Here is a 20,741-nt window from a genome sequence, read left to right as displayed (position 1 = left end):
ATTTAGAGTTAGTTACCATTCGTCACACCAAATAGAAAATTTGCCTAAGTCCTCTTGTATCCTCTGCAGTCACTCAACGATGATACCTTACTGTACACCACAGCATCATCAGCAAATAACCGCAGATTGCTGCCCACCAAATCATTTATGTACTAGAGAGCAGCAGCGGTCCTATCGCACATCTCTGGGGGCACTCCTGACGAAAGCCTCGTCTCTGGTGAACACTCGCCGTCGAAGACAACGTACAGGGCTCTGTTACTTCAGAAGTCTTCGAACTACTGACATACCTGCGTACCTGTCCCGTGTGCTTGTGCCTTCGTTAATAGCCTGCAGTGGGGCACCGTGTCAAATGAATTACGGAAATGTAGGAATGTTCCTTGTTCCCCTCCCGCATGGCGCGTGGGAAGGATAATTGTCGGTAAACCTCCGAATTAGTTTTGATTTACTAGTCATTATTATTTTTCGAGACATATCAAGGGCGAAATAATATGTGTATCAACTCTTCTCGCAGTGTACTCCTTCGGAATTTCAACAGCAAACCTCTGCGTGATGTACAGTGCTTCTGTTCTAGCGTGTGCTACTGGAATTTCTTGAGCATCTCTACAATGCTATCGCGCCAACTAAACGATCCCCTTACGAAGCGCGGCGCTCTTCATTCGATCTTCTTTACCTCTTCTGTTAATAAAATGTGATAAAGCTCCCAAGCTGATCTGCAGTAGTGCAGAATCGATCGAACAAGTGTTTTGTGAGTAGCTTCTTTCGTACACGAATTACATTTCCGTAAAATTATTCCAATGAATTTCAGGGTGACGTCTGCTTTTCCTAGTACTGGTTTTATGTAGTTATTACTCCTTACGTCGTTCCGGCCTCATTGTTATTTTACGGTAGTGACGGTTTCCAGCGACTTGTCACCAATAGTGTAACTGTCCAGTACTGAGTTTTATGGCCTGTTTATGTCCGGTATGTTGCATTTACGTACGCTCAGGGTCATCTGCCAGACCCCGCTCCGACCACTGATTCTCTACTGATTCTCTGCAAGTATTCCTGCAGTTGTTTACACTCACCTGGCGTTGCTACCTTCATATGCGGACAGTGCCATCGGTTTTCTTGCAGACCCTTCAAATGTATTGTAAACAGTAACAGTCGTATCCACACTTTACATCTGTCGATTTTGTTCCTTTAACAGCAACGTGTCTTAGTGTATCTGCAAGGAAGTCTTGAATCCAGCCGCAGACTGGATCGGATGCAAGGTACGCTTGCATTTTTAAATTATTTTTTTTTTTACTGAAAAGCAGTGTCCGTTCATGTCAAATGCCTTCTCGAAGTCTAGGAACACGGCAATAACCTGAGTGCCGATGGATACAGCGCTGTGAATCTCACGGAGTAACGGAGTGAGCTGGATTTCGCAACACCTTTGCGGAATCCGTGTTCGGTATTATAACAGACATTTTCATTCTCCAGCGAGGTCACACCACGTCAGCACAGAACGTGTTCCGTAATTTTGTAACAAATTGACATCAGCGATAGAGAAATAAAAGTGCGTCTGTCTTGCGGTCCTTCGTGAAAACAAGAATGACCTGCGCTGTTTTCGAGTACCTTGGTAGCCTTCGTTGCTCCAGCGACTACCAACACGTGGCCGCTAGAAGGGAAGCACGTTCTTCCGCATAGTCTCTGCAGAATGTTGCAGATATCTCGTATGATTCAGATGGTGTTTTTATATTAAGTGGGTGTAATTTCTTTTCGATTCTGCGATCACTTACCTCAATATCCGCCATTTGCGATGACTGAGAGGAGGGATAGTATTACTGTTTTGAAGGTGATACAGTTCCACTTGATGGCATATGCAGAAAACACACACACACACACACACACACACACACACACACACACACACACAAAAACCGTAATCGAGTAGAGCCATCGCATAACCAAATATAAGCAATGTCAGAAGTCGTCGACATCGACGATTAATTACCAGCGGGTGAACAAATAGCATTTTCTATGGCCCTCTGTTACGTTACCAGGGAGAGACAGAATGAATGCAAGCAGAACTCAAAGGGAAACATTCGTTTCGGCACATAAGGTCACTTACTAATTTAATATCAGTTGCTTGCGTAAAAACGCTATCCCAATAACTGTAAGTACACTCTAGAAGCCCTGTGCTGTTAGACTCCATACGATGACTGGCATCAGCAGCGGATTTGCTTGGCTGGTGCAATCACGAGTGACACTTTTTCTAGATTGTGTCTCCACTGTCTTAATGGTGTCACCAATGTATGACATGGCACAGCAGCGTGCGTTATTTTGGGCATACGCATTACGCAAACCAAGACCATTCTTTACAGTAGCAAGAAAAGCGTCTATCAAAATGGCAAAGTTGCTAGCATGTAAAGTAAATTCCACAGCTTGGCAATATTTCAGACAATCTACCAAGAAAGTCAAGTTTCGCAACTACAGACCTGCATTTTACAATACCAATAACATAGCAAAATTTTTATTCAATAATAAAGATAAAATGCAACCCTTGACACAGATTGGGGTATATAAAATCACTGGCAAGCAATGTGACAATGTATATACCGATCAGTCAGGTGGTACTGTGGCAGTTACGACACGTGAATATGAGAGAACATCACGATTAATGAAGGAAAATTCCACGTTTGCTGATCATCTTGTAGCAGAAAACCATTCATATTATGTAGAATTTAAAGTTTTACATTCTTTTTTTTTTTTTAAAAAAAAAAGGAGTTGCAGAAAGATGATCCTACTGGAAATAATGGAAATCAAGAAACACATGACACTGAAGATATTAAATGATGAGGCTCAGTTTCCACCTTTTCCCTTGTTAAATTAGGTTTTCGTTAGAAATATTAGATTCAAATTGTAAATTCGTTTTATTTCTCTTCTTTTGATATATGTATGTCCACATAAAAACTTTCTTTACCTCTGTTTTTTTAGTTGATGTAATTGTACTAATTTCTTATGTAAAAACTCGGTGATTTTTGTATCTTCTGTACAAAAAATATCTGTGTAAGTCGCACATCATATCTATCTGTGTTTGAGAATTTCAGTTTACACATGAAGATCGCCTGAGAACACGAAAGCCGGTTCGTGACCAAATAATTATATTTTGCAGAACGTTAGGAAGTGTTTTTCTTTTTAATGTAAATAGAAGGGTTTGAAAGTATACTTTGAGCGTGTTTTTATGGAGTAAAGGCTTATATGGAAGCAAAGCGTGGACGATAAGCAGATCAGAAAGGAGGAGAATAGATACTTTTGAAAAGGGGTGCCGCAGAAGCATGACGGGCGTACTCAACCGAATTGGGGAGAAAAAAAATTGTCACAAGATCATTAAAAGTAGGGAGCAGTTGATAGGGCACTTCTCGAGACATCAAGGAATTGAAGATTTGGGAACGGATGGGAGGGAGGGATGGTGAAAATTGTAATTTGAGACGAAGGGATCAGTACAACCATTGCGGTAAGCATCAAATCAAGTATAGTTTGAGAAAGAGCTGTTAAATAAAATTTTAATGACATTAATTACTAATATGTGCCAGTTATTCGTGGATCATGTCGAAAAGACAGACTATAAGCACTTAAGAACGTGTAAAAGCATATGTCTAAAATACGAAGGCAAGCAATTTAAGATTGTCGAGCGTGTTACATCCTTTTGAATAACAAAGTTTGAAGAGCATATTACATAACTGCTTAACTTTTGAACGAATGCAGGTAACACCGTTCTGTACAATTTAGGGTTTAAAATTCGTAACCTATTTGTTTATATCGTTGTGACGGCGTAGTACGAAAGCCTCTTTATTCCAATAACACCGTGCTCTCTATCTAACATTGTTCTCAGCTTACTCAAGTCGATATTGAATCCCTGAGATACAACGTAAAAACTGTCTCAGCTGGACAAATATAGGTCGCCATCTTCTTGTAAGAATCTTAGCACCACTCGGCTGAACTCATTCATAGGAACCGCTAAAAGCTCAAATCCAGATGCTCTGACATGTCATCTGCCAAGCACGAGGCGAGTGCGTCTCCCACTAGCACACGTCGCTCTTCCGATCCCATCGGAGACCCCACTGCCAGCTGGAAAACACTTGCCCTCTTTGTGCGTCGTAAAGCGCCCTAAGAGTTAAGTGCTCACCCAGCCACTCAGGACGCCTTCCAGTAGCTCACCCTTCAAATATTGCTGCCGTTACGTACTCCGCTTCTATTTCCGTGCGGTGTATTGCATTTTAGCGATTCTTGTGTGCATCAGTATTCAGGCAGCAAGCATTCAGTGTTGCACCCATGTCTGCGGTGAGCCAGGCACTGCAGGTGAAGCAACAGCCAGTGACGTGGGTGGCGAGCAGTCAGTGACTCGTTAACCAGGCGCTGGCGTTAGCGGCGACGGAGCGACGGAAGCGTGCAGGTCGCCGGAGCGGGCGCGCCTGCCTCCTTGTCCACGCGCGGGGCGCGAGCGTTGCTGTTCTGTGCGACTTTCGTTAGATGCTGCATAAACCAGCACAGAAAATGTAAAACTCTCTGAACGAGAAGTGGGGTTCCAGCATCTTTTAAAAACTGTCCCAAAACTTTTGGCGTACGAACGTGTTCACCCTTTCTTTAACATGCAATTTACCATAAACTCCCACAAACTCCTCTGACTGACTCAGACTCACTAGTCCATCGCTGTAAGTCGGTCACACCCATCTACTCCCAGTTGCCCTTTCTCACTCACTCACTCACTCACTCAGACCAACTCATTGTGATTACCACTTTGTGTCTTTCTTTCGCTGTCTTGTGTCTCACAGCCACAGTCTCCTTTGTCCTGTTACTTCAGTCTTCCACTGCCACTGCCCTCTTGTTCTATCTCTGACTGCTGCTATTTCATTCATTCATTCATTCCTAATGTCGCTGCCTCCCTCCCTCCCTCCCTCCCTCCTCTTTGTCATTGTCATAGACTATCTCTTTCAGTATCACTAGCTCCCACACACTTCCACCATCTCTTTCTTCCCACCCCCTGGCACTTTCTCCCTAGCTCTTTTCCTAGCATTATTTTGCTGTTGTCAACTGTATTCCATTGCCATTTCCCCCCCTCTCCCTCCGCCTTCCCCCCCTCTCCCTCTCCCTCTCTCTCTCCCCCTCCCTCTCCCCCTCTCCCCTCATATTTAATGAATGGACTGATGGCCTTGCTGTTTGGTCTCTTCAGCCAACCATCTCTCCCTCCCTCTCCCTCCCTCTCCCTCCCTCTCCCTCCCTCTCCCTCCCTCTCCCTCCCTCTCCCTCCCTCTCCCTCCCTCTCCCTCCCTCTCCCTCCCTCTCCCTCCCTCCCTCTCCCTCCCTCTCCCTCCCTCTCCCTCCCTCTCCCTCCCTCTCCCTCCCTCTCCCTCCCTCTCCCTCCCTCTCCCTCCCTCTCCCTCCCTCTCCCTCCCTCTCCCTCCCTCTCCCTCCCTCTCCCTCCCTCTCCCTCCCTCTCCCTCCCTCTCCCTCCCTCTCCCTCCCTCTCCCTCCCTCTCCCTCCCTCTCCCTCCCTCTCCCTCCCTCTCCCTCCCTCTCCCTCCCTCTCCCTCCCTCTCCCTCCCTCTCCCTCCCTCTCCCTCCCTCTCCCTCCCTCTCCCTCCCTCTCCCTCCCTCTCCCTCCCTCCCTCTCCCTCCCTCTCCCTCCCTCTCCCTCTCTCTCCCTCCCTCTCTCTCCCTCCCTCTCCCTCTCCCTCTCCCTCTCCCTCCCTCCCTCCCTCTCCCTCCCTCTCCCTCTCCCTCCCTCCCTCCCTCTCCCTCCCTCTCCCTCCCTCTCTCTCCCTCTCTCTCCCTCCCTCTCCCTCTCCCTCTCCCTCTCCCTCCCTCCCTCTCCCTCCCTCTCCCTCCCTCTCCCTCTCTCTCCCTCTCTCTCTCCCTCTCTCTCTCCCTCCCTCTCTCCCTCCCTCTCCCTCTCTCTCCCTCTCTCTCCCTCTCTCTCCCTCTCTCTCTCCCTCTCTCTCTCCCTCCCTCTCCCTCTCTCTCTCCCTCTCTCTCTCCCTCCCTCTCTCCCTCCCTCTCTCCCTCCCTCCCCGTTCCCCACCACCAACACCACACACAGCCATTGTCTCGTTCGCGCATTCAGTAATAATCTCTTTGCCACTGCCATTGTCTTCTTCTCTCTCAGCATAAAAAGCATGAATATGTTCGCATTCCAAAATTCCTATAAAATTATGTAAAGGTACTGAGGAAGGTAGAGTGAGACAGCTGGTACCTCACCTCTCAGTCAATCGTTTAAATGAACAAGAACATATTCGCATTTTTTGGCTCCTACAGGAGCATTTTTCCATTGGTTCCTTGATTCTCCCCGCTCGAGCAAGGAACGTAGCTCATATGAAAGAAATGTGTTGGTCAGTAAAATTTAGATAATTTACTTATGTGGAATTGAAGTAACGCGAAACTAATTGTACCACTCAGACCGGATTTTATCGGCTAAAAACTTTTGCATGTGCTTCACTACTACCAACATACACTCTTGGAAATGGAAAAAAGAACACATTGACACCGGTGTGTCAGACCCACCATACTTGCTCCGGACACTGCGAGAGGGCTGTACAAGCAATGATCACACGCACGGCACAGCGGACACACCAGGAACCGCGGTGTTGGCCGTCGAATGGCGCTAGCTGCGCAGCATTTGTGCACCGCCGCCGTCAGTGTCAGCCAGTTTGCCGTGGCATACGGAGCTCCATCGCAGTCTTTAACACTGGTAGCATGCCGCGACAGCGTGGACGTGAACCGTATGTGCAGTTGACGGACTTTGAGCGAGGGCGTATAGTGGGCATGCGGGAGGCCGGGTGCGCGTACAGCCGAATTGCTCCACACGTGGGGCGTGAGGTCTCCACAGTACATCGATGTTGTCGCCAGTGGTCGGCGGAAGGTGCACGTGCCCGTCGACCTGGAACCGGACCGCACGGATGCACGCCAAGACCGTAGGATCTTACGCAGTGCCGTAGGGAACCGCACCGCCACTTCCCAGCAAATTAGGGACACTGTAGCTCCTGGGGTATCGGCGAGGACCATTCGCAACCGTCTCCATGAAGCTGGGCTACGGTCCCACACACCGTTAGGCCGTCTTCCGCTCACGCCCCAACATCGTGCAGCCCGCCTCCAGTGGTGTCGCGACAGGCGTGAATGGAGGGACGAATGGAGACGTGTCGTCTTCAGCGATGAGACTCGCTTCTGCCTTGGTGCCAATGATGGTCGTATGCGTGTTTGGCGCCGTGCAGGTGAGCGCCACAATCAGGACTGCATACGACCGAGGCACACAGGGCCAACACCCGGCATCATGGTGTGGGGAGCGATCTCCTACACTGGCCGTACACCTCTGGTGATCGTCGAGGGGACACAATAGTGCACGGTACATCCAAACCGTCATCGAACCCATCGTTCTACCATTCCTAGACGGGCAAGGGAACTTGCTGTTCCAACAGGACAATGCACGTCCGCATGTATCCCGTGCCACCCAACGTGCTCTAGAAGGTGTAAGTCAACTACCCTGGCCAGCAAGATCTCCGGATCTGTCCCCCATTGAGCATGTTTGGGACTGGATGAAGCGTCGTCTCACGCGGTCTGCACGTCCAGCACGAACGCCGGTCCAACTGAGGCGCCAGGTGGAAATGGCATGGCAAGCCGTTCCACAGGACTACGTCCAGCATCTCTACGATCGTCTCCATGGGAGAATAGCAGCCTGCATTGCTGCGAAAGGTGGATATACACTGTACTAGTGCCGACATTGTGCATGCTCTGTTGCCTGTGTCTATGTGCCTGTGGTTCTGTCAGTGTGATCATGTGATGTATCTGACCCCAGGAATGTGTCAATAAAGTTTCCCCTTCCTGGGACAATGAATTCACGTGATCTTATTTCAGTTTCCAGGAGTGTAGTATTCAGATATGATAACGGAAACTCTTTACAGCATATTTTTTCCGTACTACTTCACTTCATAAATTGCTTTTTCGCTTCACATCGGATTTTACGTGCTTACTTTTCGTGTATAGTTAGGGTAACTTTGAAACTCTGTATCTCCGAAACTGATAAAGATACGAAGAAAATTTTCAAGGTTGTTAGAGATCTTGATCTTAAGAACACATGGCAAAAATTACAGCGATTTGCTGTGTATATCCATCTTGGAATCCTCGGCTGCTTTTTGATCCGCTGGTGACGGCAAGGATATAGTAAAGAAACACTTTCTTGGGATTTGCCGGGGAGCCATTCGTGAACTAACGGTGCTTCCATAGGTCCTATCAATCAAATGCAAAAGGAATCAATCGATATGCTCCATTTGCCTAAGCAGTAGGAAGTGTGTAATATTCACACTTTTACCCTTAGACAGTCATTCTGTTGGGTACACAAATGGTCTTTTACCCAAGGGCTATCTAGAACATATGACCCTCCTGCTTATCAGGAATAGAACCCGAAGTATGTGCGTCAGAAAATTCCGTTTTTATGCGCGGTATTTTGAAAGCTAATTAGTTCGAATGCTGTCGCATACATACCGATTAAACCCCTCTCCCCATCTTCAGTGGCTTTGATCATTCTTGTTTTCTTTTTATTTTTATTCTCTCCATTCGGAAGACGGTTGTGGTGCAGCTTTCCATGCCATTCTGTACTGCACAGAGCCTCTTAATTTCTGCGTCACTACTGCAGCGTACATCCAGTGGAACGTGTGCAAACAAAGCAGGCTTATCCACTGGTTGTGTTGCTGACTAACGGTCATTAATAGAGGCAAGAGAAAGTAAAGACTCGGAGAATGAGTGACTCAACTATTGAGGACTTCTGCTAAGTGTTTACAGAGATACAACTTCAACCACTTTTTATAATCGAACTCTTTTGATAGATCGTAGAATATACCAGTAGCTTGTAATTGCTTCAAGTACACTCATACTGTATGTGTCAACAGGCTTCCCAATGTCGGTATCCTGTAGGAACCCGAACAGTGACTTTCAGAATGCATTATTTGTACTCAGAAGCCGTTTGCATCTTACTTTTTATAAAGTTTTCGATAATATTTGCAATAATGAAAGTGGACGGAAATTTGGTATGTTTTATTTGTATGTAGTTTTTTTATATACATCTCTTCCAATCGAGGGCCTGTTTTAGGAATAAACGTGTAGTTACACAACTGTTATTCAACTCAGCACACTCTTTAATCAATTGTGTTGACATTTTATTATAGCCAGTAGCATTTTTTCCATTTCGTTGTACACAATAATTCTCCTTAGGCGGTGAGCGCCATATTCATATTGCTGATTTCTAAATGCTGGTCCACCGTTACTGAACATGGCATTATGGAATGCCTGTTAAAAAGTTTTGCATCAGGACAGACATCTTGCGATGTATCATTTACACTTACTGATTCTGCACGTACTCGTCTTTGGCTCTACCATTCTCCTTCTTTGGTGTACCCCGTAGTATCTTAATTTTGTTACGTGATGCGCGTTCTTTTTGTCGTCATGCGTTTACTTCGGTATCTGGGTCATTTGTTCAGTATTTTACGATACGCCTTTTCGTGAGTTATTGTATGGATATCACGCCGTTTCTTAACACATGAAGATCCTTTTTGTCCTGTGAAATACGACTAGGCTTCAAAAAGTAAGTTACACGTTTTTAGGGCACGCCAAGTAACATTTGTTTAATGCTGCTCTAAATTTAATACCGACACAGATACATCAAATTCGTTTAACGTTGATCAGTTGTCGCGCCACAATTCGAGAACAGCTGTGTGAACGTCCTCATCGTTAGAAGACGAGCCCTTGAGGAAACAGTAGGCAATCATCTGAATGGTTCAAATGGCTCTGAGCACTGTGGGACTTGACATCAGAGGTCATCAGTTCCCTAGCACTTAGAACTACTTAAACCTAACTAACCTAAGGACATCACACACATCCAAGCGCGAGGCAGGATTCGAACCTGCGACCGTAGCAGTCGTGCGGTTCCAGATCGAAGCTCCTAGAACCGCTCGGCCACAAAGGCGGCTGCAGTCGTTAATGATGTCAGTGAAAGGACAATTCCTAAAAGACTAAAAACCCAATAAAGAGACGTGGCAGCAATTAAATACATTCACGTTGAATGACAGAATTTCGGAAAGCACTCGGAAGCTCACCCTTAGACACCACCCTACAGAAGAAAAGATGCTGGTCGACACGGGTAGAGCAAGTGAGGGTGGCTCACCTACCGTCGTTAGCATCGACAGAAGTATGTTCTCTCCAGCAAGACTCTAACTGTCGTCGTTAAGCTCCACGCCACGGACAGAGGGACCACCCGATGTGACTCCGGTCTTCCCTGGGAGCGGTTAAGCCCGGTCCTTTTATGCCTGCCTGCAAGTGGCAATACCGCCGCGAATTGCTATAGAGTTACTTGAAAGTGGAAATGACTTGCACTGCACTTGCCTACTTGAAAAAGTTATTCAGCCCTTAAAATGGCGTGGGTAGAAACAGTTTCAACTTAAAAAGAAAAATTGCGTAAATTTAAACTTATAATTAGATTTGGGACCTAGCATATATATATATATCTTGGTGTTTCCATTCACTCGGCATTGAGGGGTGAATAGAAACCGCATCGTTAATCTTATTACTTTTTCTGTTTATTCGTCATTGTTTTTGATGAACAGGGATATGTCAGAATCTGTTTTAAGCCAGGAAAAATAAGTAACTAAATTTATCTGGTTAAAAAAGGTTTTATTCGATGCAAAGACAAATAATGCATGAATTGTGGTTTTCTGTTCTGTTCTCCAGATAAAGATAATTACATCTTCGAATAATTTATTGTAACGTTAAACTGATGTACTGGGTTTGTTCGATAATACAGTAAGTGACTGACATTATATTTAAAATCAATGTCTTTGAATCTGCAAGTTGCGCCCCCAGAAATAAGGAAGAGCTTCGAACATTATTTCCGTGACTGAAACATTCTTCCTCAACTGTTGAAATAAACGTGTTTAATCGGCCTTCTTTTCTAAAAAAAAAAAAAAAAAAAAAAACGACATAACCTTTTTGACCAGTAGATAACAAATTTTACATGCATACATTCCAAATGACGGCTTATTTTTTTCCATACGCTTTAAGAAAAGCATAACCTCCTGTGTTGGGAACAGTGCTCGGTTATGCTTCGTTTCTGTAAAATTCCTAAAGAAAAAGTGACGATTGCTGTTTCTGTCCACCCACAAATTCCGAACAAACAACCCTACGTTGTCAGTTAGCCGACAACCAAGTCAGACTAAATTATACTTAAAAACTGAACTTGATGAAACGGGATTGCAAATTTGCTTGCCATGTACTTGAATTGATGATGATGATGATGATGATGATGATGATGATGATGATGATGATGATGATGTGTCATACTCCTTGGCAGAGCGTAGGGGACGATGCGAGACACCCGCACAGCTGTACTAGTCAAGGTCCTTTCGGAGGTGGATTGCCATTGCCTTCCCCCGACGTACTTAAATTAAAGCACGGCAATTTAGATCCGTACTTACAGATAATGTTCGAAGTCAGCAAATTCAGCACCACATGTCTACCATAGGGTGAACAAAACACCACTTCACAGTGTTGCCAATTGTGAAATTCATAATTTCCCTGTTGCATTGGTTGACTAGCAGCCTAGACAAACAAATGTATGAGTGAATGAATGAATGATACTACCAATTTCCTTCTCACACGACAGCATAAAACCTCTTTTGTAAGTTTCGTTTCTATTCACTGTATTGTTCTGTCCATCCAATTTTACGATGATGAAATCTTTCACTAATACGATACACTGTGAATGACGGTAGTGATTCTTTATGTAATTAATTACTTTGCACACAACACTTTGCCCAATATGACGATTCGTTGCGCCGTAGTGCACAACATTATGTTACGATTACATGAGCATACTATGCAGTGTTAAAATCGTGTGTGAATTACTAAGGGACCGCCGCGCGGGATTAGCCGAGCGGTCTATGGCGCTGCAGTCACGGACTGTGCAGCTGGTCCCGGCGGAGGTTCGAGTCCTCCCTCAGGTGTGTGTGTGTGTGTGTGTGTGTGTGTGTGTGTGTGTGTGTGTGTGTTTGTTTGTCCTTATGTTAATTTAGGTTAAGCAGTGTGTAAGCTTAGGGACTGACACACACACACACACACACACACACACACACACACACACACGTCCGAGGGAGGAGTCGAACATCCGGTGGGAGGGCCACAATCCGTGACTTAGCGCCTCTAACCGCGCGGCTGTGTAGTGCTGTGCCATGCTGCATGCTTGTGATTACGAACACAAGTGTAGAGTTTCTGTAATTTATAAATATTATAAAAATAAATGTATGTATGTGTGTTCGTTCATGTCCTAAACCACTTGATCGATTTCATCCACACGTGGTACACGTACCGTTGCTGACAGGCAGCAGTCGTTGTGGGGGGTAGAAGCCACCTAACTATAGTGGTTCAGGAGATGTGACGTCACAAACTATGAGATGCGTGAAAAGCTCCCGCATCATACACGACGTAAATTTATTTTCTGTGCTACCGACTGTATTTGTAATATTGCAGACAACATCCGCATATGCGGCTGAATACGCCTACAAAATTGTCACTGTACCTGACACAGTTGAGGAGATACAACGTAATAAGCAATGGGGTGACCAAACAATTGTCGCATTGTGTATGACGTTTAAATGTATTACTTCTTTGCTACCAACTCTGTTAGCAATATATTCCGCAGACAGTGTCCAGATACGCCGCTGAATGTATCTACACAAATATGTAATTACACGACACAGAGCTCCAGAGAAATGACGTCATAAACAGAGAGGCTCGGGAGTAAAGTCCGCATTATGCATGAAGCTTTAGTACGTGCATCTATACTACTAAGCCACGGCCAAGGTCGATTCAACTGTCGGAAATCGACGACACCTGGAAGCGCTTTCGACAGCTGTCAACTGCGAAGCGCAAACGGCTCATGGCAAAACTGTAGCCGTTTGTAGAGCTGTGAAGAGGCGTTGCCATAGAGACTCCTACAGAATGGCGTTGTAAGCACACTGAGAAACTGCGCATCGTGTACAGAAATAAACATTACGGAGAACTTGTGTTTTGTATACTGTATTCTTTAATTTTGATACTGTACTTATGAAACAGTCATGCAAAGAAATACGCAAGTAGTGTAAGGTGCTTCCTCGAGTACCGGTACATGGAAAGGAAATTTTATCGTGTTGCTGTACAAACGAAGTTAACTTTTTTTTTTCGTTTCTGATAGCAAAATGGCAAATTGAACACATGGCAATGCCGGGTCTGTCGGCTAGTAACTGAACAAAGCCTTGAATGGTGCGAGGGCAATTCTGGACACTGCGGGGCGACAGCGGCTACTGTACTGCGGCAGAGCTGGCGCCAGGGGAGAGGCGCGCGGCGGCCGCCCCCGCCGCCCCCGCCCCCGCTATGGATCGACAGCCGCCTCCCGGTCGCCGTCCCCCACTGGAGCCTTTCCGCTGCTGCGAGACCACGCCGTCGGCGGCGTCGCCTCTTTGTGTGTGCCGCTCTGCGTAACGACGCATTCCCACATGGCGCCTAACCAGTGTAGCGGCGTTAGCCCAGCCAGTTGAACGGACACTCAAAGAGTTGATGCCATGGCGTTTAGCGAAGTTATACTAGCACCCACGGCCAGGATCCGCACTCTCTTAGCAAGACAAATTATACCACGTAGTGCTCCATTTATTAACAAGGAAATTGTTTATCTTGAAAGAATTAAGTTTGCTACATTGACTGTGTTTACTTTCCATTGTATTTTTACCTTCTGCACTACGGCGGCTCGGCTGTGTAGCTATTCTCTAGCACTGCACAAATATCGCCGAGCGAGGTGGCACAGTGGTTAGCGCACTGGACTCTCATTCGGGACGACGATGATTTAAACCCGCGTCCGGCAGTCCTGATTTAGGTTATCCGTGTTTTCCCTAAATCGCTTCAGGCAGATGACGGGATGGTTCCTTTGAAAGGGCACAGACTTCCTTCCCTAATACGAGCTTGTGCTCCGTCTCTATTGCCATCGTTGTCGACGGGCCGTTAAACACTAATCTTCCGTCCCTCCTCCGCCGCCTCTTTCCTGCATACACTATCGGAAGAAAATATGATTAGCATATGACTTAGAAAGCAGCCATTGGTTATAGTTACCAGAACAAAATCTGACTGGAAACAGAATAAAGAAGCAGTTGTTACAATGTTTAACCAGTTAACTACATATGTCTTGAGTCCTGCAATTCGACAAGCAGTCCGTGACTGACTTGATAAACAATAAGGTAAAAAAAACACAGTAAGTATAGGTGAAGGTAGTGTCTAGGCAGTAGTTGAAAACGTATAATAAAACGGTCCGCCACATTACCAGGCTTTAGAGCTGTAGCTGTGACGGTCGTTACGGCGCAAACAAGAGCAGAGAGCGAAGCCATTCACTGTTATCGGGCATCACTGAATTGTGTGCAGCGACACATCGTGGCAAGCAAGTCAAGATGAGCCTGTGTGGACGGGTACGCTCTGTCTGTGGTCTGTGACATCGATATTAACGTGAATTTAGAAAGGGAGGGAAAGGAGGGAGTATTTTTTTCATTTCATTCAGAGTACAAAGATGGTAACTGATAGTATCGAAATGTAAGTTGTTCTGACAGTATCAATTTTGCAACAGTTGTTATACACAGTTTGGAAAAATATAATGAAATATTTCGATAGTATTACTTAAATCCTTAAAATTCTACAGAACAAAGGGACAATAATCTTTTTTTTTTTTCTTTCCCTTCGCCGGCCGTGGTGGCCGAGCGGTTCTAGGCGCTTCAGTCTGGAACCGCGCGACCGCTACTATCGCAGGTTCGAATCCTGCCTGGGGCATGGATGTGTGTGATGTCTTTAGTTTAGTTCGGTTTAAGTAGTTCTAAGGTCTAGAGGAGTGATGACCTCAGAAGTTCAGTCCCATCGTGCTCAGAGCCATTTGAACCATTTTTCTTTCCCTTCCCTTCCCTTCCCTTCCCTTCCCTTCCCTTCCCTTCCCTTCCCTTCCCTTCCCTTCCCTTCAAGATTCAAGTTGATATCTAACATAACATAGACCATACCTGTCCATACGGGTTGTCCTTCGACTTGTCCTTCGACTTGTCCTTCGACTTGTTTGTCACGAGGTGTCGCTGCATACATTCCGGTGGTCCCTCAAAACAGAATATGGCTCGGCGGTGTGCTAGTATTCCTACTGAACCGAATACCGTGGCTACAGCTCACAAGGCCAGTAAGGCGGTAAATCTTTTTATTCAAGAGTTTTTCCACTCTTGCCTGTTTCAAACACACGCACTGTGAATGTGCATGTAGTATCATACAGCGTGCTGTCCGTGTGTAGACTAGAGAAGGCGGCGCGCCATCTGTCTGAGTTTGATCGGGGGCAGACGGTGATGGCCCCAATGTTCTTCACGAGCATTTCGGAAACTGCAGACTTCATCAGACTTAAATGCTGGGCAGAGTACAAGTTTGTCTGAACACACAGTGCAATGAACACGCCTAACGATGGGCCTCCGCAGCGACGACCCACGCATGTGCCATTGTTGACGCCACGACATCGGCAGCTACGACTGAAATCATCGGCAATGGACACTGGCGCAGCGGCAGTGTTTTGCGTGTGTGATGAATCCCAATACCTTCTTGACCACGCCGATGGGAGGGTGCTCCTTGATACCTGTACTGTGGGACGGAGACAAGCTGGCAGCGCTGGGGGACGTTGACGTGGGCATCCATGGCGGCCAAGGAGTAACATACACTAGATGCGGATCACGTGCGCCCCTCCATGACGATCATGTCTCCCGACGGGAGTGGCATATTTCAATAAGATATTGCGCCGTGTCAGAAGGCCAGGATTGTGATGGTGGGCTTCGAGGGGCACAGTGGCGAGTTTCAATTGATGTTTTTTGCCCACCCCCCATCTCGCCAAATCTGAATCCGATCGAACACACGTGGGATAGGACTGTACTCAGAGTTCATCGCCCCCCCTCCCTGGAAATTGCGCACAGATGCGGTGTCAACTGCCTCCAGCAAACAACCTCCAGCCTCACTGCTTCCAAGCCACGGCGGCATCGACACTGTTTTCCATTCCAGAGGTGCACATAACGACTATAGGGTAGGTGGTCATAATGTTCTGGCTGATGCAGAGAATTTAACCGTATTGTGTAACAGGCCAGTCTTTCATGTTCTGTCGCAGATAGCAAGAAACCGCTACTGCTCTCACTGCCCGACCAGACTGTCGCGGAGGTTTTTTCCTTTGGCCCTAGCGTCGGCACTTCTTTTCCTCTGCTCTTGGAACAGCTTCCCTTCGTTCGCTTTCCGTCCACTATCTATCTCCTCTGTGCGACCGTTTTAGTGGAGAATACCACCCAGACGCACGGATAACGTCACGACCCAAGATCACGTGAAGTCCTCAATTAGTAACTAACAAAATGACAGTAGATCTTTTGAGACGATCACCATGTCGGTGTTGGCGAAAAAAAAAGTTTTTTCGCGTTGTCTTCTGTTGCAATTTGTCCAGGAGGTTAGGATAGTATTCGTCAGTAATTGTTTGCTCAGGGAAACAAGCTACAAACAGAATCACCTTCGCACCCCAGAACACTGATGCCATGTCCTTCGCACCCCAGAACACTGATGCCATGACCTTACCCGCGGAGGGAATTGTCTTCGCTTTCTTTGGTGGCGGAGAATCAGCATGTTTCCACTGTTTTGATGGTTGTTTTGTCTCTGGGTTGTAGTAGTGCACCCAAGTTTCATCTGTGATCACAAACTGGCGAAAAAAATCTTGTTCTTTCTCCTAAAACGGGCCAAACATCGTTCGTATGTGGGACGTCACTAGCATGTATGTCGGACCACTAGCGAGCGTAGTGTGAGTGGAGTGGAATAGTGGGACACGATCCTCTTACGTTTTATCCAGTCCTACAGTCAACGTTTCGAAGGTAAGGTCGTCTCTCGGGACGGTAATTCAAGAGCGCATGGCGCCCGGCCCGTGAATCCTGCGATCTCTCAGGTTTACTCGGTGTCATTGATTAATGGCGTGGCTTCTGCATGCAGGACTGGCGTATTGTCTCTAGTGGTACGGACTGGTCTGGGCGTGGGTGGGACCATTGAAGCTTGTGTTGCATCATCACAGGAACGTACCTCACACGCCGGATGACGTCACTAGGGCCGCCCCGAGGCCTACGAGAAAGACACGCCGCGGCTCGTACGTCACGAAGGTAGTCCTTCCTGCCCTGACTCGTTCGCTCAAATCAGGAGACAAACTGTGTTTCTACACCTGTTAAGTCGTAACTAGGCGTGTCTGTACAAACGGAAACTAAATCTTCTACTGGAATCCGCTATCATGGAATCTTAGTGTTGTTAGTCCTATAATGATGGGATGTCCATGGGCCTACTTATAATTTGTTACGGCTGTACTGGCGTACAATAAAATAAAATCATGCTAGAATGATTATCAGTTGCATAAGGTACCACTTCCGGCTGTTAAGCAGAAGAGACTAAATGCTATAAACAAGCCGTTATACCATTTAGGTCGAGTATTGATCTTAAATTAAATTTTGCTGTAGTACTGTTAATCAGTGAGACTTCATATTAGTAGCAGATTCCAATGGAAGATGCAATTCTCGTTAGTACTTACACTCCCAGCTGCGAGTTAACAGTTTTAGAAACGCATTTTGTTTGCTGAGCTGAGCGAGTTCAGGACTGCCATCGTGATGTACGCGCCGCGGCTTGTCTTCCTTGTGGGCCGCCCGCCGTCGGGGAAGGGGATCAGAGCCTGGCAAGCACGTCACAAACCACAGAATGGAGCTTTAGTGTATTCAGTGCTACACAGCTGCAGATTAGATTTTGATTCGAAAGGAGCACATTTTCTTTCACTTAGATTCTCGCTTGGTTTTCATTACACACCGACTTCTTTTAAAGTTTAATAAGGCGGCTTCTTTCATTCCTTTCCTCGCTTCCGTCTAAGCCCATGCACATCCACAAACATCTTTTTTTTTTAGCAGTTCATCTCTCAATTTCATTAGAGGCGAATGTGGCACACAGACACACCCTTGCGCAGAAATGATTGTGGTGCATTCGAAGCGCCACGGTAATTTACCCTGTGGAAGGGACGGTGGCACGACTGAGTGCTGCCGGCAAAGACCTTACTGTTACACATCATTGGATTCGTTTCAATTGCCGGTATCAGAAAATAAGTACCAAACTATAGCATTCCATTTAAAATAACAAAATTGACCTTCGTATCTCCGACGCCACCCCACTTAGCAACCAAAAACCAACGTCATATTGTGACCCCCGTTCTTCCATGCAACATTTGTCCCATAAACTTTTCAGCTACTCCCATATTTTCGGAGTTATTCTAGGTGGTAATAGTAACTCTTACTGTATAACTGAACATTCTCCTTCTCCAATTTCCGGTATGACAGTGCGTCGTTTCATTTAACAGCTATAGATGCTTCAGTAACTGAGTACCATCACCTAATAACTTTTAGCATTATGCATCCCGCAAAAACCTTGCTCATCTGCTTTGCCCAGAAAACGTTATTTCGATGCACTGAAACCGTTCACGAAACATCAGAAAATGCATGAAATGTACGTTAAGCTATCAGTGTGTGTGTGTGTGTGTGTGTGTGTGTGTGTGTGTGTGTGTTTCCCTGCATAATCTAGCGGAGTACGTGTAATAAGACTCACTGTAAGGAGCGGCTATAGAGTAGTAGTCACAAAAAAAAGTGCCAACACAGAGAAATTAGGAAACTTTTCTCTTTGAGCTTAGCGCGTTTCAGCGTAACAGTTTACTTAGCAACGTCGACTTTCGTATTTTGCCAACCTGTCCCCTGGAATATGACGGAGCTGCTCGGTCAGGAAACGAGCAAAGTGGGAGGAGACGGAGGCGGAGGCAGAGGCAGAGGAGGGTGGCCCGGGACGCCTGAGAGAACACGACAAATCCGGGCCGCCGCCGCCGCCGCAGTGCAAATATTTACAGGTAGCGCTCTCAGAGATCTGCGCCTCGTTATCTGCAGATCAATACCTAAAACACTCGGCAAACCTCTCGAGATACGCCGTGCTTCGGCAACCGTATTCGGTGAGTTAGTTCTCTGTCCGTTGTAGTCTCTGAGTAGCTGGTGATTTTTTTTTTTTTTTTGTCATATCCCAAAGTTACAGCCAACGTGCACTCGGTACTCCGTCCTCCAGAGTGTGACGTACAATTTATGAGCGAATTGTTCACTACATAGGCAATAATGTATTGATGCTCCCCTCAACATGGGAAATAGGCCCTACGTTTTTTTCGATTACAGTGATATCATTCGTGCTCTAATATAAATGTTTCTTAGGTCTCTCTCTCTCTCTCTCTCTCTCTCTCTCTCTCTCTCTCTCTCTCTCTCTCTCTCTCTCTCTCTGTGTGTGTGTGTGTGTGTGTGTGTGTGTGTGTGTGTGTGTGTGTGTGTGTGTGTGTGTGTGTGTTACAAAAAGGCACGGCCAAACTTTCAGGAAACATTCCTCACACACAAAGAAAGAAATGATGTTATGTGGACATGTGTCCGGAAACGCTTAATTTCCATGTTAGAGCTCATTTTATCTTCGTCAGTATGTACTCCAACGTGAATCAAATGAGTGGGCTGACGAGAATCCACACGCAATTGTGCAATGACGTCATCGACACAGATTTTCTGTGAACATTTGGGCAGGCATTCTTGGTGATGTCTTGATTGGGCCCCATGTTCTTCCACTTACGCTCTATGGAGCACGTTATCGTGATTTCATACGGGATACTCTACCTGTGCTGTTAGAACATTATCCTTTACAAGTACGACACAACATGTGGTTCATGCACGATGGAGCTCCTGCACATTTCAGTCGAAGTGTTCGTACGCTTCTCGACAACAGATTCGGTGACCGATGGATTGGTAGAGGCGGACCAATTCCATGGCCTCCACCCTCTCCTGACCTCAACCCTCCTGACTTTCATTTATGGGGGCATTTGAAAGCTCTTGTATACGCAACCCCAGTACCAAATGTAGAGACTCTTCGTGCTCGTATCCTGGACGGCTGTGATACAATACGCCATTCTCCAGGGCTGCATCAGCGTATCAGGGATTCCATGCGACGGAGGGTGGATGCATGTATCCTCGCTAACGGAGGACATTTTGAACATTTCCTTTAACAAATTGTTTGAAGTCAGGCTGGTACGTTTTGTTGCTGTGTTTTTCCATTCCATGATTAATGTGATTTGAAGAGAAGTAGTAAAATGAGCTCTAACATGGAAAGTAAGCGTTTCCGGACACATGTCCACATAACATATTTTCTTTCTTTGTGTGTGAGGAATGTTTCCTGAAAGTTTGGCCGTACCTTTTTGTAACACTATATATATATATATATATATATATATATATATATATATGAAGGATCTACCGCTGAAAAATGCACTGCGTTTCAGTGTATAAGGTATTCTACATTCTACACTATCGAGTCACGTTAATATGACCACCTGTCAACAGCCTGAAAACACTCCTCTTCCAGCGCGAACTCCTGCAAGACGTGCAGGATGAGTGTCACTGAAGTCCTGGAAGGTACCGGCAGAAATGTGGGACCATGCCTGTTCCAGCTCCATGGCTAGGGATGTGGAACCCTGCCGACTCCAGTTCAGTAGCCAAGTGCCCTAGATTTCTCGGTTCAGGGCCCACGGCGCAAATAGCCCGACGAAGGTGGTCCCACAGGTTCTCGACTGGGTTGAAATCCAAGTAGTC

General features: G+C 46.2%; 1 protein-coding gene across 1 annotated transcript in view; it reads right to left on the bottom strand.

Moving 5' to 3' along the window:
* The window catches only part of LOC126282476 (spidroin-2-like), a 39,670-nt gene extending 26,144 nt beyond the window's left edge, over nucleotides 1-13,526 (bottom strand). The window contains exon 1 of the mRNA XM_049982133.1: nucleotides 13,347-13,526. Coding sequence (XP_049838090.1) covers nucleotides 13,347-13,526 — 180 coding nt within the window. The remainder of the gene's footprint in view (nucleotides 1-13,346) is intronic.
* Nucleotides 13,527-20,741: the final 7,215 nt, after the last annotated feature.

The sequence above is a fragment of the Schistocerca gregaria genome, chromosome 7 (genome assembly GCF_023897955.1).
Source record: "Schistocerca gregaria isolate iqSchGreg1 chromosome 7, iqSchGreg1.2, whole genome shotgun sequence".
In the NCBI taxonomy this organism is placed as follows: Eukaryota; Metazoa; Arthropoda; class Insecta; order Orthoptera; family Acrididae; genus Schistocerca; species Schistocerca gregaria.
The sequence above is the reverse complement of the archived record's forward strand: the minus strand, read 5'-3'. Positions and strand labels throughout refer to the sequence as shown.